Source organism: Blennius ocellaris (genome assembly GCF_963422515.1).
Source record: "Blennius ocellaris genome assembly, chromosome: 5".
Lineage (NCBI taxonomy): Eukaryota > Metazoa > Chordata > Actinopteri > Blenniiformes > Blenniidae > Blennius > Blennius ocellaris.
In genome coordinates, this window is record NC_137654.1 from 31,061,163 (window position 1) to 31,078,662 (window position 17,500).

At 45.4% G+C, this 17,500-nt stretch overlaps 1 protein-coding gene across 1 annotated transcript in view; it reads right to left on the bottom strand.

Moving 5' to 3' along the window:
- The window catches only part of LOC308130648 (cryptochrome-1-like), a 32,969-nt gene that overhangs the window by 8,245 nt on the left and 7,224 nt on the right, over nt 1–17,500 (bottom strand). Inside the window, exons 3-12 of the mRNA XM_080497063.1 lie at nt 14,300–14,408; nt 14,006–14,148; nt 12,603–12,787; nt 10,927–11,015; nt 9,570–9,710; nt 8,493–8,804; nt 6,205–6,356; nt 2,273–2,475; nt 839–937; nt 564–731 (exon numbers count right to left, since the gene is read on the bottom strand). Coding sequence (XP_080353189.1) covers nt 564–731; nt 839–937; nt 2,273–2,475; nt 6,205–6,356; nt 8,493–8,804; nt 9,570–9,710; nt 10,927–11,015; nt 12,603–12,787; nt 14,006–14,148; nt 14,300–14,408 — 1,601 coding nt within the window. The remainder of the gene's footprint in view (nt 1–563; nt 732–838; nt 938–2,272; nt 2,476–6,204; nt 6,357–8,492; nt 8,805–9,569; nt 9,711–10,926; nt 11,016–12,602; nt 12,788–14,005; nt 14,149–14,299; nt 14,409–17,500) is intronic.

The following is a 17,500-nucleotide window of genomic DNA, read 5'->3' on the forward strand; positions in this document are numbered from 1 at the left end:
AATAAGAGCACCTAGTTGGATTGTTATTATGGTGACTGTCAAAATAAAAGCACCAAGTTGGATTGTTATTATGGTGACTGTCAAAATAAAAGCACCAAGTTGGATTGTTATTACGGTGACTGTCAAGATAAGAGCACCTAGTTGGATTGTTATTACGGTGACAAAATAAAAGTGCCAAGTTGGATTGTTATTACGGTGACTGTCAAAATAAAAGCACCACGTTGGATTGTTATTATGGTGACTGTCAAAATAAAAGCACCAAGTTACAGTGACTGTCAAAATAAAAGCACCAAGCTGGATTGTCATTACGGTGACTGTCAAAATAAAAGCACCACGTTGGATTGTTATTATGGTGACTGTCAAAATAAAAGCACCAAGTTACAGTGACTGTCAAAATAAAAGCACCAAGTTGGATTGTCATTACGGTGACTGTCAAAATAAAAGCACCAAGTTGGATTGTCATTACGGTGACTGTATAAACTTTACAGCATTTTAACAAGAGAGATAAAACCTGCAGGGATTAGAAGTGAGCTCTCATCGACATGAAGATCCTGATAACGCACCTTGTTGTTGCTGCGGTTGCTGTTGCTGGTGTTGCTGCGGTTGCTGCTGTGACGGTCGTTGCTGTTGCCCGCCGCGGCCCGGCCGGGTCGGTTCTTCGCTGTCAAAGTTGAGCAGGATGCTCCCGCTGCCGTTGCCGGTGGAGACAGAATTCCCCGACGCTGCAGGCACTGCAGAGCAACAAACAGGATGATAAGAGAGCAAGTGATCACAGCTCTAGTAATACAGCTTAACGCTGTTCTTCATGTAAATGAGGTGTGAGGTTCCTGGAACCTACAGTGTGAGCTGTTGGTCCCTGGCTGCTGCTCTCCGGGAGAGAACGCCATCATTCCTCCACTGCCGTTCCCATTGGTGGACGGCACCGACGCCAGGAGGCCTGAAGCACAAACAGGAAGTTCACAATGGAGCCTGACAGCAGGGAGAAGCAGTTCAGGCAGTGATCAATACAACTATGGTGAATGTCAAAATAAAACTACCAAGTTGGATTGTTATCATGGTGACTGTCAAAATAAAAACACAAGGTTGGATTGTTATTAGAGTGACTGTCAAAATAAAACTACCAAGTTGGATTTCTAATATGGTGAATGTCAAAATAAAACCACCAAGTTGGATTGTTATCATGGTGACTGTCAAAATAAAAACACAAGGTTGGATTGTTATTCTGGTGACTTTCAAAATAAAACTACCAAGTTGGGCTGTTATTACAGTGACTGTCAAAATAAAACCACCAAGTTAGATTGTTATCATGGTGACTGTCAAAATAAAACCACCAAGTTGGATTGCTATTCTGGTGACTTTCAAAATAAAACTACCAAGTTGGGCTGTTATTACAGTGACTGTCAAAATAAAACCACCAAGTTAGATTGTTATCATGGTGACTGTCAAAATAAAAACACAAGGTTGGATTGTTATTAGAGTGACTGTCAAAATAAAACTACCAAGTTGGATTTCTATTATGTGACTTTCAAAATAAAACTACCAAGTTGGGCTGTTATTACAGTGACTGTCAAAATAAAGCCACCAAGTTAGATTGTTATCATGGTGACTGTCAAAATAAAACCACCAAGTTGGATTGCTATTCTGGTGACTTTCAAAATAAAACTACCAAGTTGGGCTGTTATTACAGTGACTGTCAAAATAAAACCACCAAGTTAGATTGTTATCATGGTGACTGTCAAAATAAAAACACAAGGTTGGATTGTTATTAGAGTGACTGTCAAAATAAAACTACCAAGTTGGATTTCTATTATGTGACTTTCAAAATAAAACTACCAAGTTGGGCTGTTATTACAGTGACTGTCAAAATAAAACCGCCAAGTTGGATTGTTATTATGGTGAATGGCAAAATAAAACAACCAAGTTGGATTGCTATTCTGGTGACTTTCAAAATAAAACTACCAAGTTGAATTGTTATTACAGTGACTGTCAAAATAAAACCGCCAAGTTGGATTGTTATCATGGCGACTGCCAAAATAAAACCACCAAGTTGGATTGTTATTACAGTGACTTTCAAAGTAAAAGCACCAAGTCCAGTGGAACATGTACTGGGAGTCCTGACTCCACAGAGGAAACTGATGGTCTCTACTGAGCATGTGCAGAACTCCTGGTAATGTTTCCTGTCGTTTACATGGAGACGGGGTCAGTGTGTGTGTGTGTGTGTGTGTGTGTGTGTGTGTGTGTGTGTGTGTGTGTGTGTGTGTGTGTGCCTCACCCAGCCCCCGGTAGCGGCTCAGCTGCTGGTAGATCTGCTTCATCCTCTCGATGTTGAGGCGGCTGGCCTCGGCGTGGTGCACCATGGGTCGGGGGTAATGGACGCCGATGACACACTTGGCGGCCGCCTGCACCGCCGCCGGGGCGTTCCAGGGGTCGTAGATGTACTTAGCAGGGAAACCTCGGAGGACAGGTAAGTATCGTCTGGAAGCACAGGGACACATTAGACATGCTGTCTGGTGTCAACAGGAAGCTGAGGGGGAGGGGGGGGGGGGGGCACAGTTTCAAATACATATATTAGAATATATCAGTATATATTTCTTTGTATGAAGTTAATCTAAAAACCGTCCGGGAATCAAGTGAAGGAGGTTCATTCCAGAGTTTATCCGTCAGCCCGTGTGATTTCAACGGATGATAACAAAATAAAAGCATGCTGGTCTTCAGCACTTCATGCTTTACAAGGTATTATGAGGAAACAGCCGCTACGAGATGAAAGCTACAAACAACCACAACATCGCAGGGCATGGGTGCAAGAACTCTTCAAAATAAAACCCCAGTAGGACATGGACTGAGGCGCCAAGGCGAGCTACCTTCAAAATAAAACCCCAGCTAGACGGAGGCGTTGAGGTGAGTCACCTTCAAAATAAAACCCCAGCTGGAGGGAGGTACTGAGGTTAGTTACCTTCAAAATAAAACCCCACCTGGACTGAGGTGCTGAGGCGAGCAACCTTCAAAATAAAACCCCAGCTAGACGGAGGCGCTGAGGTGAGTTACCTTCAAAATAAAACCCCAGCTAGACGGAGGAGCTTAGGTAAGTTTCCTTCAAAATAAAACCCCAGCTAGATGGACGCGCTGAGGTGAGTTACTTTCAAAATAAAAGCCTGAGGACCAGAAACACGGAGGACAGAGAGGAAGAACCAAAAGTAGAGAAGAACGCTGGGCGGTGGCCCCCAACAACACAAAGTGTGACCCCCCCCCCCCCCCGAGGAGGAGGAGGCGGAGCCTCTGAACCTGCCGCCGCGTCAACAAACTGCTGAGCTCAGCTGCTCTGGGCGATCGAGGGTTTCTGTGACAAAGAGAGGTCACCTACCTACTGCGCTTGGTCCGACCTTACCGAGTCCCAGGAGGGGGGGGGGGGGGGGGGGAGAGAGGGAGAGAGAGAGAGAGGGAGAGGGAGGGAGAGAGAGAGAGAGGGAGAGGGAGGGAGAGAGAGAGAGAGGGAGAGAGTGAGAGAGAGAGAGAGAGGCAAAGAGAGAGAGAGAGGCAAAGAGAGAGAGAGAGGGAAAGAGAGAGGGAGAGAGGGAGAGAGAGAGGGAGAGAGAGATAGAGCGAGGGAGGGAGAGAGAGAGAGAGAGGGAGAGAGAGCAAGAGAGGGAGAGAGGGAGAGAGAGCAAGAGAGAGAGAGAGGGAGGGAGAGAGTGGGAGAGAGAGAGAGAGAGAGGGAGAGAGAGCAAGAGAGAGAAAGAGGGAGAGAGGGAGAGAGAGAGGGAGAGAGAGGGAGAGAGAGAGGGAGGCGCCGCTGCCGACCGGGTGGATGATGCTCGGAGACGTCTACTGTAACACGCGGTGAGAGAACAAGAGTGTGTTGAGCCCCGCCCACCCCCGTCAGCCCCGCCCCCTCCACCCCCATCAGCCCCGCCCCCTCCACCCCCCACCCCACCCCAGAGCGGGCGTACGATGGAGGAGGTCTGCCGCCGAAACACAAAAACTTTGAGCAAAAAAACTGAACAAAGTATTTTAAAATATTTGACATCAATCTGAAGTATGAATTGAAGGTTCGATGATGGAAGTCCTCCCTCATACCTCACAGCTCTGGTACCTCACAGCCCCCCCCCCCCCCCCCCGCGGTCTGTCCCCTCCCACAGCGCCACGCTCTGGGCCAGCCAGCCCACCAGGGGGCGCCCACACTTCACCAAAAGGGACCACAACCCTTTTTGCCAGGAAGAACTGCGACCTGCCGGTTGGCAGGAGGCCTGACAGTGTGTGTGTGTGTGTGTGTGTGTGTGTGTGTGTGTGTGTGTGTGTGTGTGTGTGTGTGTGTGTGTGTGTGTGTGTGTGTGTGTGTGTGTGTGTGTTCAGGCCCCCCTGAACCAGCAGGGCCACATTCCCCGAAGCAGAGCACCACTGAACATTTCACAAAGGGCGGGATGAAGGAGGCTCCGCCCACCCCGGAGGCTCCGCCCACCCTGGGCCGATGGACCGGCTCTGGCGTTGTGCGGCTAGCGCCGGTACCTGGTACCTGGTACCGGCGCTAGCTGCATAATGCGGCGACGGAAGGGCTGCGGCTGGTCCAAACGCCCCCCCCCCGTCCTCCTCGCCCCCCCCCCCCCCCCCCCCGGGGAATGTCTCACAGTCCTCTGCCCAAACGAATGCAGGCGAGACGTTTGCTTTTCCACAGCAGGAGGTCAGAATCCCTTTTGACAAAATGAGACGCCGCTGAGGGAGAAACTCGCCCAGAGAAGAAGACGAAGAGGAAGAGGAAGAAGAAGACGAAGACGAAGAAGGAGGAGAAGAAGTTTGACCCCAAGTTAACCAACGAGCCAAAAACACAAAACACTGAAGAGCCACAACCAGAGAGAAGAGCAGCAATACAACTATGCCTCTGCAGTAAACACACACACACACACACACACACACACACACACACACACACACACACACACACACACACACACACACACACTTAAAAGGCCGTTGACACTGAAATCACTACAAAAGACACGCCTGATGTAAAAAAAAAACATAAATAAAAAACTAAAGTGCTGAAGTTTTAACAGAAGAGAGAGAAAAAAAGGAAGGATGGACAAAACAAACAATAGAGGAGGGGATGATGTTTAATGTCTTTCAGTCACTTACCCAGAGGTCTGGACGTCTCCCTTTACCCCTCCTCCCCCTCTCTCTCTCTCTCTCCCTCCCTCCCTCCCTCTCTCTCTCAGAGGCCTCAGTTACACAACGACTCCACAAGGTGGCGCTGTTGGTTGTTTGTGTAATGAGACACGTCTTCTATATCAGATCACGTTCTGTTATATTTACATTTATAAAATTATCTATTGTCAATACAGAAAGATAATTATAGTGTATAACTATTAAATATTACAGAAGTTTAATTCCAGGCGTGTTAATCAGATATACGAGGTATTTAAGTGTGTGTGTGTGTGTGTGTGTGTACAGGGACATAGGAGTGTGTATTAAATGTCACGTGCCTGAAATGAATGGATTCAAAAAAGTGAGCCGGGCGCCCCCTGGTGGTGAACCAGGGAGTGGCAGTGTGGACGATAAGAGGAGAACAGGGAGTCGCGCCGCCATGTTTGTTTACTGTACATTAAAAAAACAACAACGTGTGATCGAGGTCTGACTGTCTGAATATCTAAATATCTATATATATAAATATCTATATATATAAATATCTAAATATCTAAATATTTAAATATCTATATATCTAAATATCTAAATATCTATATATCTAAATATCTATATATCTAAATATCTAAATATCTATATATATAAATATCTAAATATCTATATATATAAATATATAAATATCTATATATCTAAATATCTATATATATAAATATATAAATGTCTATATATCTAAATATCTATACATATAAATATCTCCCTGCTGGTGGAGGCTCCATTTAACGTTCACATGCACCTTATTTTAAATGTTTGTCTGTTTGCACTACTTTTTAAAATATATTCAAACACGTTTTTTTAATGCCTTTTTTACCGGTTGCTAAGCAACGACATTTCGTTGCCAGTTTCCTCACTGTGTGATGTTCTGTGTAGTGACAATAAAGAAAGTCTAAGTCTAAGAGTGGCGGGAGGGCGGGAGGGCGGGAGGGCCCCCCCCCCCCCCCCCCCCCCCGGGTACGGAGGCAGGGGTTCGGCTGTTGGCGCCAAGGGGGGGGCCACGGCAGGAGGGGCACCCACCTGATGAAGTCCCCGTTGGGGTCGGTGCGGCGGCCGAAGCCCACGGGGCAGTAGCAGTGGAAGAACTGCTGGAAGAAGGAGCTGCAGGACAACCACATCCAGCTGCCGGCGTTCACACTCCAGTCTGCGTCCAGCAGCAGCTCCTCGAACACCTGGGGGGGGGGGCGGGGGGGGGTTGGGGGGGGGGGGGGACCGGAGAGTGGGAACGTCACCAACACTGCAGCTGGACGCACCCAATTCCACTGAATCTCAATATGTTAATGGTAATAAAGGAAATGAAGAGATCAAATATGAAATAGATCAGAATAGGTAGACGTGATGTGGTGTAAAGCGTGTTGTGTCACACTGAAAAGAGTCCCCGTGAAACGTGAGCTTTAAAAGTAATAACACGAAGCCTGGAAGGCAGAGAAAGGTCCTGGAGGAACGTTTCAGTTTAACAAATGTAAAGTAAAACACAGACGAACGACTTCACATTTAAGAGCTACAATTCATATTTTATCTATATTTGATGTATTATATATGTAAATGTTACGTCACAGATGACTTGGAGCTCCTGGAGGCACTGAAGATTAGTTATGAAACTGATTTTTGTCATCAAGCGACGTAGAAATAAATTTCAGGCCTTTCTGGCTAAACAAGATATTTTATCTATATATATATATATTATAGGAAAATCTACATTATAAGCTGTTGGGTTGTGCCAACTCACTATTGAAGTGAGTTTACACTTAAAATCCCACAAAAATAATTCACATTTTCCAACATATCTCAACTTTGCTAAAAAATAAAAGAAAAATACTTGAAAAATTCTCGTTTTTTTTTAAGAATCAGGATGTTCTGTGCAGATTTTTAGCTCCACCTGCTCCCGATCGGCCGGCTTACAATAAATGGAATTAAAAAACAAATTTTAAAAGCCTAAAAGGCTCTTAAAAGCCTCATCGTTACATCTGCTTCTGTGCCTTTGAGCTCCATGAACCTTTCACTGGATTCACGTTGTCATTCAGCCACACCACGTCACCAAACGTCAAACCAACACAAAACAAGGCCACCGGGGTTCCATTTATATATATATATATATATATTTTTTTTAACCTCAGTTGTATTAAATCTCGTGTTCGATGCCGTTCTGAAGAAACAGAACAGGAGATCTGTGCCTCTGCTTTGTTTTTTGAATGGTTAGAGAAGTAAAACCACAAGAGATGGAAAGAAAAAAGCTGCTAAAACAGCATTAAAATAGGATTTTTAAAAAAGAAAATGGGGAATAATAAAAAAAACTGCTTTAAAAAGTGACAAAATGGTAAAAAAAGGTTGAAACCTACGGAAAAAACAAAACTATCTCTACACCTCAAAAGGACGTCCTTTCACTAAAAGCACTGCTGCAATTTGTCATTAGCTAGTGATTCTCGATCGCAGCGCCCCCGTGAGGCCACCCTCCAAATTTCAGCTCAGTTGAACAAACTTGTTAGCATGCGACGCTAACACCTGCGATTTGCCTGAAAAGCGCAGAGGATACCTCCCAGGCGTGGCTTGACCTGGACTCCGGAGTTTTATGACATTCTGACATGCTAAGCTAACTAGCTTAGCGCGGCGGCTAATTAGCTAGTGCGCCGTGATCGCAGCGGCCCTCCCCCAATGAGGCCACCCTCCAAATTTCAGCTCAGTTGAACAAACTCAACTCAACTCAACTTTATTTATAAAGCGCTTTAAGCAGCCGCAGCTGAGACAAAGTGCTGTACATTGAAATAAAAATATACGAGGAAAAATAAAACATTAAAACAATAAAAACAATAAAAAAGTTAAGCAATAAAAACAATAAGATGGTAAAACAATAAACAAAACAAAAAAAGTTAAAACAATAAAAAACGAAGGCACTAAAACCTCGAGGTAAAAGCCAAAGAATAAAAATGGGTTTTAAGACGAGTTTTAAAAATGGACAGTGAGGGGGCTTGTCTAACTTGTTAGCATGCGACGCTAACACCTGCGATTTGCCTGAAAAGCGCAGAGGATGCTTCCCAGGCGTGGCTGACCTGGAATCCGGAGTTTTATGACATTCTGACATGCTAAGCTAACTAGCTTAGCGCGGTGTGATTGCAGCGCCCCCATGAAGCCACCATCCAAATTCCAGCTCAATTGAACAAACTTTTTAGCATGCTAATTAGCATGCTAACAACGATTGATGCCGAGGCATTGGCGGCGCCTTCCCGGGACTGTAATAATTGTGCGACGCCTCTTAAAGAGGCAGGCGCAATTAATAAAAAGCGGCGGTGGCGGCGGCGGCGGCGGCTCACCTTCATGCCCTCCTCCCAGCTGATCCACAGGTCGCCCCGGGTCAGGAAGCAGGCCACGGCGTGCCGGGCCAGGTGGTGGATCCAGCCCTCCTGCCGCAGCTGCGTCATGATGGCGTCGATCCAGGGGAAGCCCGTCTTGGCCTCCGCCCACTTGGCGAAGGCCTCGGGGTTCTTGTCCCAGGGGATGCGCACGCAGATGGGGTTGCCCTCCATCTTGTCGAAGCGCGGGTTGTTGGTGGCCGCCGTGTAGAAGAACTCGCGCCACAGCAGCTGGCCGTACAGCGACAGCGGCGGCGAGCTGTTCTTCTTCACCTGCCGGGGGGGGGGACACACACACACACACACACTTCAGACAGGCAGACGCTGGAAGTGGAGACAGAGGTTTTGTGGAGGAAGTGGAGGTAAAACAAACAGTGTTGACGGAGGAGGTGGAGGTAAAACAAACAGTGTTGATGGAGGAAGTGGAGGTAAAACAAACAGTGTTGATGGAGGAAGTGGAGGTAAAACAGTGTTGACGGAGGAGGTGGAGGTAAAACAAAGTGTTGATGGAGGAGGTGGAGGTAAAACAAACAGTGTTGATGGAGGAAGTGGAGCTAAAACAAACAGTGTTGACGGAGGAAGTGGAGGTAAAACAAAGTGTTGACGGAGGAAGTGGAGCTAAAACAAACAGTGTTGACGGAGGAGGTGGAGGTAAAACAAAGTGTTGATGGAGGAAGTGGAGCTAAAACAAACAGTGTTGACGGAGGAAGTGGAGGTAAAACAAAGTGTTGACGGAGGAAGTGGAGGTAAAACAAAGTGTTGATGGAGGAAGTGGAGGTAAAACAAGTGTTGACGGAGGAAGTGGAGGTAAAACAAACAGTGTTGATGGAGGAAGTGGAGGTAAAACAAAGTGTTGACGGAGGAAGTGGAGCTAAAACAAACAGTGTTGACGGAGGAAGTGGAGGTAAAACAAACAGTGTTGATGGAGGAAGTGGAGGTAAAACAAGTGTTGACGGAGGAAGTGGAGGTAAAACAAACAGTGTTGATGGAGGAAGTGGAGGTAAAACAAAGTGTTGACGGAGGAGGTGGAGGTCTGACCTTGCGGTAGAGGTCGGTGAGCTTGAAGTAGAAGAGGCGGCAGGAGAGGCAGCCGAAGCGCAGGTAGGGGCTGAGGCCCGTCGGGCTCGCCAGCAGGGAGTTGGCGTTCATCCTGGGACGCTCGAAGTTCGCCACCCAGGCCTGGAGGGGCGGAGCCAAACCACCGTCACTCACCTCTCACACCTTTATTTAACTGGTACATTTAATTCATCAACACTTCGTTTGTTTTTCATTTGTTGTTGTGTTTTTTCATTTGTGTTGTGTTTTTTCATTTGTTGTTGTGTTTTTTTCATTTGTTGTGTTTTTTTCATTTGTTGTGTTTTTTTCATTTGTTGTTGTGTTTTTGAATTTGTGTTGTTTTTCAATTTACAGTTGTGTTTTTTCATTTGTTGTTGTGTTTTTTCATTTGCTGTTGTGTTTTTTCATTTGCTGTTGTGTTTTTGAATTTGTTGTTGTGTTTTTCAATTTGTGTTGTTTTTCAATTTACAGTTGTGTTTTTTCATTTGTTGTTGTGTTTTTTCATTTGTTGTTGTGTTTTTTCATTTGTTGTTGTGTTTTTTCATTTGTTGTGTTTTTTTCATTTGTTGTTTTTTTGAATTTGTTGTGTTTTTGAATTTGTTGTTGTGTTTTTTTCATTTGTTGTGTTTTTGAATTTGTGTTGTTTTTCAATTTACAGTTGTGTTTTTCCATTTGTTGTTGTGTTTTTTCATTTGTTGTTGTGTTTTTTCATTTGTTGTTGTGTTTTTTCATTTGTTGTTGTGTTTTTCATTTGTTGTTGTGTTTTTCATTTGTTGTTGTGTTTTTCATTTGTTGTGTTTTTGAATTTGTTGTTGTGTTTTTGAATTTGTGTTTTTCAATTTACAGTTGTGTTTTTTCATTTGTTGTGTTTTTTCATTTGTTGTGTTTTTTCATTTGTTGTTGTGTTTAATGATTTGCTGTTGCGTTTTTTCATTTGTTGTGTTTTTCCATTTGTTGTGTTTTTTCATTTGTCGTGTTTAATGATTTGCTGTTGTGTTTAATGATTTGCTGTTGTGTTTTTTCATTTGTTGTGTTTTTCCATTTGTTGTGTTTTTCCATTTGTTGTTGTGTTTAATGGTTTGCTGTTGTGTTTTTGAATTTGTTGTTGTGTTCAATGATTTGTTGTTGTGTTTTGCACTTCAGGGCCACCGTAGTTCAGTGTTGAATTTGAAAATCAAATCCACTTCCAACATGTGTTTTACTGAAAAATACAACAAAAAGATTCTTCTCTTCTTAAGAAGGCAGAGGAAGGTTAAAGTGATCCGCCTGCTCAACACTATTCATGTATTCATGTTATTTTCCAGGTTGTAATGTGACCAGTCGTCGCTGCAGTACCGACCTTCCTCTCCAGGTGGCGCTCTATCCTGGTCAGCGCCTCCGTTTCTCCTCCGGGCCACACGGCGGTGGGCAGGCCCTCCGTGTCGAAGCCTGGAAAACAAGGAAAACATGGCGGTTCAACTCCGCTTCTTTCCCCGTCGCTTCCTCAGGTCAAACATTTATTTATTTATTTTTTGGGGGCGTCGCTATGTTTACAGACCCAAACTCTAGTTACACAGTGATAGAAAAAAAAACACTAAGGTGGTGGATGACACACAGCCTCCCCATACGGGGTTCTAGATTTGTGCCAAGATTGTGAGCGAGCGACGGGACAATTTGAGCGCCAAAAAATTAATTGTGCTAGCGCACTAATAGCATTTTGAGGAAATATTTAAATTGCGCAAAGACAAACTTGAGGTTGCGCTCAAAAATCATTTCTGTGCTCAGATTCTCTCTCTCTCTCGCTCACATCTCTCCACCTCCGCTCAAGTCCTGCTGTGCGCTCGCTCAAATGTGCAAAGCCCAAATGTGACACACGGTTGTCCACACAATCACAGAAATTTTGGGGCGGCGTTGAACTCTGATTGGTCGCTTCGGTTCTGGACGTGCCTCATAACCAACGAAAAACAACAACAACAACAACAACAAGAAGAACAAGAAGAACAAGAAGAACAAGAAGAACAAGAAGAACAACAAGAAGAAGAAGAAGAAGAAGAAGAAGAAGGAAGAAGAAGAAGAAGAAGGAAGAAGAAGAAGAAGAAGAAGAAGAAGAAGAAGAAGAAGAAGAAGAAGAAGAAGAAGAAGAAGAAGAAGAAGAAGAAGAAGAAGAAGAAGAAGAAGAAGAAGAAGAAGAAGAAGAAGAAGAAGAAGAAGAAGAAGAAGAAGAAGAAGAAGAAGAAGAAGAAGAAGAAGAAGAAGAAGAAGAAGAAGAAGAAGAAGAAGAAGAAGAAGAAGAAGAAGAAGAAGAAGAAGAAGAAGAAGAAGAAGAAGAAGAAGAAGAAGAAGAAGAAGAAGAAGAAGAAGAAGAAGAAGAAGAAGAAGAAGAAGAAGAAGAAGAAGAAGAAGAAGAAGAAGAAGAAGAAGAAGAAGAAGAAGAAGAAGAAGAAGAAGAAGAAGAAGAAGAAGAAGAAGAAGAAGAAGAAGAAGAAGAAGAAGAAGAAGAAGAAGAGGAGGAGGAGGAGGAGGAGGAGGAGGGACAAACAAACTGCGAGGGAAAACAGAAATAAGGAAAACTAAAGATAATGATCCTGGATTACAACATGTTTCCCCTCGCAGTTTGTTTTTCCCTCTTCTTCTTCTTCTTTTTCTTCTTCGTTGGTTATGAGGCACTTCCAGAATCCGAAGCAACCAATCAGAGTTCAACGCCTCCCCAAAATTTCTGTGATTGGTGGACAACCGTGTGTCACATTTGGGCTTTGCACATTTTGAGCGAGCGCACAGCAGGACTTGAGCGGAGGTGGAGAGATGTGAGCGAGCGAGAGAGAGAGAGAGAGAGAGGTTGAGAGCGCAATCTCAAGTTTGTCTTTGCGCAATTTAAATATTTCCTCAAAATGCTAATAGTGCGCTAGCACAATTAATTTCTTTCCGCTCAAATTTTCCCGTCGCTCGCTCAGAACTTTGGCACAAATATAGAACCCCGTATCCCCACTGGAAACCCCCCCCCACAGACTGAACAGAGGGCGCGCTCGTTTTGCTCACCCAGCTCCTCCAGGGACGGGACGCCGTACTTGTCCCCGTGGTCTTCGGAGACGGGGGTGACGCAGCGACCCATCAGCGTGTCCGACGGCGTCTCGGCCGGACTCTCCGGGGGGTCCAGCCGGCTGATCAGCGTCTGGAAACGCTTGTAGGTGAGAGGAGGCTGGCCGCCGTTCAGCTCGATGATCCTGCGGGGAGGCGGCCCGTTAAACCCCGCCCCCTTTCAAGACAAATCAGAGGGCGCCGTTCTCGCGTCTGGCGATTCGGGCCGGCGGCGGTGTGAGAAACGACGCAGTCAGCACGCCGGGCCGCGAGGTGGCGCTGTTGGGTTGTTAACCTTTGTCAATGGAAGTTGGGCGAGACGGCTACGTTTTCATCCGCGGAGTGTTTGTTTATTTATTATTTATTGCATGCATTGCTACTGACAGGCTAGCTAGCAATGATAAAAGCTATAATGCTAGCGATGCTAACTCGGCTCCGCAAGGAAATGTGGCATTGGCGAAGGTCTGCGCTCTACCGAGTGTAGCTCTAGTTGGCGCTCTGCCGAGTGTAGCTCTAGTCTACACTCTACCGAGTGTAGCTCTAGTTGGCGCTCTACCGAGTGTAGCTCTAGTTGGAGCTCTGCCGAGTGTAGCTCTAGTCTACACTCTACCGAGTGTAGCTCTAGTTGGCGCTCTGCCGAGTGTAGCTCTAGTTAGCGCTCTACCGAGTGTAGCTCTAGTTGGCATTGGCGAAGGTCTGCGCTCTACCGAGTTTAGCTCTAGTTGGCGCTCTACCGAGTTTAGCTCTAGTTGGCATTGGCGAAGGTCTGCGCTCTACCGAGTGTAGCTCTAGTTAGCGCTCTACCGAGTGTAGCTCTACTTGGTGAAGGTCTGTGCTTTACCGAGTGTAGCTCTAGTTAGCGCTCTACCGAGTGTAGCTCTAGTTGGCGAAGGTCTGCGCTCTACCGAGTGTAGCTCTAGTTGGCGCTCCACCGAGTGTAGCTCTAGTTAGCGCTCTACCGAGTGTAGCTCTAGTTGGCATTGGCGAAGGTCTGCGCTCTACCGAGTGTAGCTCTAGTTGGCGCTCCACCGAGTGTAGCTCTAGTTAGCGCTCTAGCGAGTGTAGCTCTAGTTGGCATAGGCGAAGGTCTGCGCTCTACTGAGTGTAGCTCTAGTTAGCGCTCTACTGAGTGTAGCTCAAGTTGGCGCTCTACCGAGTGTAGCTCTAGATGGCGAAAGTCTGCGCTCTCTACCGAGTGTAGCTCTAGGTATGTAACGAAACCACTCGATGTGTTTTTCAGAAAGTTTGGTTTTCGCCCAGCTCACAGAGCGACGGCGTTTTCAAAGAGGTTCCGCTCCGGGAGCCGTTTTCAAAACGCCGACTTGGCGACTCTCTGAATGTGAGGCGGCGCGCTCGGGCCTCACTTGTCCAGGTCGTAGAGGGTGTGCGATATCTTGACGATGACCTCCACCCCGGCCTCCATCGCCAGCTTCTTGATGGCGGCGTCCCGCTCCTTCCCGAAAGGCTCTGAGTCGTATTCGAAGGTCAGCCGCGAGATCTTCCACTCCTGAAAGCGGGCGGAGGGACGGCGTGAGTCACTTGCGGTGTTTTTCCACCTCCATTGTTGAATACAACAACAGCCCGACACGTGATAATCATGATGATCATGATAATCCCTTCCTGTTCTGATCAGCGGCGGCGTTTTGTTCGGTACCGACCTTAAAAAGGCGAGGAAACACGTTGGCTGGTTGGCCCCGGACGACAAAAAGGCGAGAGTTGAGTTTCCGAAGGCTGGCGTCCAGATCCTCCAAACACTGGAGCAGGAACCTAAAAAGTTCAACTTTGGCTCGTCCCTGTGTGGACTTTCCTCCCAGGGCCTCAAAGTACGGAGGCCCAGGAGGACCAACAGCACAACACACCTGCAACATGTCTCAACACAACAACAAAACGTCACAACAAAGTAACAAAACGTCACAACAATGAAAATTTTACGTTTTGTTACTTTGTTGCGATGTTTTGTTACTTTGTTGTGACGCTTTGTTACTTTGTTGTGACGCTTTGTTACTTTGTTGTGACGCTTTGTTACTTTGTTGTGACGCTTTGTTACTTTGTTGTGACGCTTTGTTACTTTGTTGTGACGCTTTGTTACTTTGTTGTGACGTTTTGTTACTTTGTTGTGACGTTTTGTTACTTTGTTGTGACGTTTTGTTACTTTGTTGTGACGCTTTGTTACTTTGTTGTGACGTTTTGTTACTTTGTTGTGACGTTTTGTTACTTTGTTGTGACGTTTTGTTACTTTGTTGTGACGTTTTGTTACTTTGTTGTGACGTTTTGTTACTTTGTAGTGACAATTTGTTGTAACGTTTTGTTGTTGTAGTGTTTTGTTGTTGTGTTTAAAAGCAGCTGCTTTCTCATGTTGAATTGTTGGTTTTTCTCCAGTAAAGCACCTTGAAATGACTTTGTTGTTTTCGACGTCATAGAAAAGAAACGGAATTCAACTGAATCGAGTCTGAATTTGACGACGATCCAACAAAAACAGTGAATGATTGAACCTTCTGGAAACATTTCCTGACTGACCTCGTCTCCCCGAACGCAGCGGCAGTCAGTGAATGCATCATGCATCACATGCGCCGTACAACAACAGGAACTAATCACCATAGTCAATGCGGAAAAAGCCGAGTCATCGGATCTCGTCCTCGGAGTGGGAAGGTTAAAAAAACTACCAGAAATGAAAATGCCAGGAAGGTTTTTGGTGTTTCCGTCTCCGAAGCCTCGTTGGCCGAAGGTCGTTGTTGACGCACGCCGCCATCTGCTCGGCGCCGCCGCCAATCGGGGCTCCTGCCGCCGTAGCTCTACGGCCCCCGACCGCTCAAACACACGCTCGCCATTTGGACCGTCGACTCACCGCTGGTGTTTTTAGGAATCGAAGTCACGTCGTTTATTGTTGGCTGGACTTAGACATTATTTAGTTCTTGTTTTTGTTCAGTGGCTGAAGTGGAGAAATATTTGTGTTTTTGTAAATGTTTCTTAAGGCCCCGTTTCCATGACAACGTTTCAAGTGAAAACGCGTCTGTTTTTTTTTTTCTATTTCAGAAAAGTTTCGTGTTTCCACGGCAGCATTTTGGAAAACGACTTTCGTTTCCACAGAAATGGCAGAAAATGATGATGTGTTGATGTTGAGCCACTAGAGGGCGCAGTGAGGGAACGAGGGCTCTAAACAACTAGACATGAACACTGGGAGCACCTTCTAGTGGATGGCAGCTATGGTGACTGTCAAAATAAAACCACCAAGGTGGATTGTTATTATGGTGACTGTCAAAATAAAAGCACCAAGGTGGATTGTTTTTACGGTGACTGTCAAAATAAAAGCCCCAAGATGGATTGTTATTATGGTGACTGTCAAAATAAAAGTCCCAAATTGGATTGTTATTATGGTGACTTTCAAAATAAAACCACCAAGTTGGATTGCTAGTATGGTGACTTTCAAAATAAAACCACCAAGTTGGATTGCTCTTATGGTGACTTTCAAAATAAAAGCAGTAAGTTTGATTGTTTTCATGGTGACTGTCAAAATAAAACCGCCAAGTTGGATTGTTATGATGGTGACTGTCAAAATAAAAGCACCAAGTTGGATTGTTATTACGATGACTGTCAAAATAAAAGCACCAAGTTGGATTGTTATTACGATGACTGTCAAAATAAAACCACCAAGTTGGATTGTGATCATGGTGACTGTCAAAATAAAACTACCAAGTTGGATTGTTTTCATGGTGACTGTCAAAATAAAACCGCCAAGTTGGATTGTTATGATGGTGACTGTCAAAATAAAAGCACCAAGTTGGATTGTTATTACAATGACTGTCAAAATAAAACCACCAAATTGGATTGTTATTACACGACTGTCAAAACAAAAGTACCTAAATGGATTGTTATTACGGTGACTTTCAAAATAAATGTGATTCACGAATCTACATGTTATCAGTTAGTTACTAGTTTGAGGTTTTCGTCGCAGCGTTAGGTTGAGACAGTTTTAGGTTTCAGGACTGCGGCGGCGGCGGCGGCGGCGGCTGAGCTGCAGGATCAGCGGCGGAGCAGACGGCCGGCGAGGCGGCGACAGGATGTTCTGCTCCGTCTGACCTGGTGGTTTAACCGGCGGACGCCTTGCTTACAGTTGCAAAGCTGCGTTTGCTCCCAATCCCCCCCGACACCAGCGTGCACGTGCAGGCACGTGCACGTGCACGGCCAACACTTAGCTTGGAAGGCAACAGGCTGAACCCACAGTCAGCTGGGAGACCCAACATAGAGCAACGGGAGCTTTCTACTTGATTTCAAAATAAAACTAAAACTACATAAATGTATATAGAATTGTGTTTAAAGCTCAAACTGATAGAAAACCCTGAGAGAAGAGTTTCAACATGAAACACGAGTTCCTCCAGTGGTGGATTAGTGCTGTGATGACCTCTGAACTGAACCTTTAGAGTTTCTCCTTAATATACGTGACGGAAATGTGTTTTTACACAATAAAAGCTTGTGTCTATCTTCAGTAATATTCATGTGTCGGAGTGTGTGTGAGGCCGTCGTGGTTCTGTTGAGAGGAAATCAACTGGAACGTCGACGAGACGCGATTCTCTGAGGCTCCGAGCCCCGTTGTCATGGAAACGGTCGCCCAAAATTGCAAAATAAATTACAAAAGAAAAAAGTGTAGGTGTGTGTGTGTGTGTGTGTGTTCTGACACATGTAGGCCAGTTCAGTTATATAAGGACTATTTTATGACGAAGCTAACTGAGCGTGCACACACACACACACACACACACACACACACACACACACAACCCAGTGACCTCATTCCCTCCGTGCACACGCCCAAACCCACACAAAAACATGGACAAACTTCTCTCTTCCTCTCCCTCCCTCTCTCT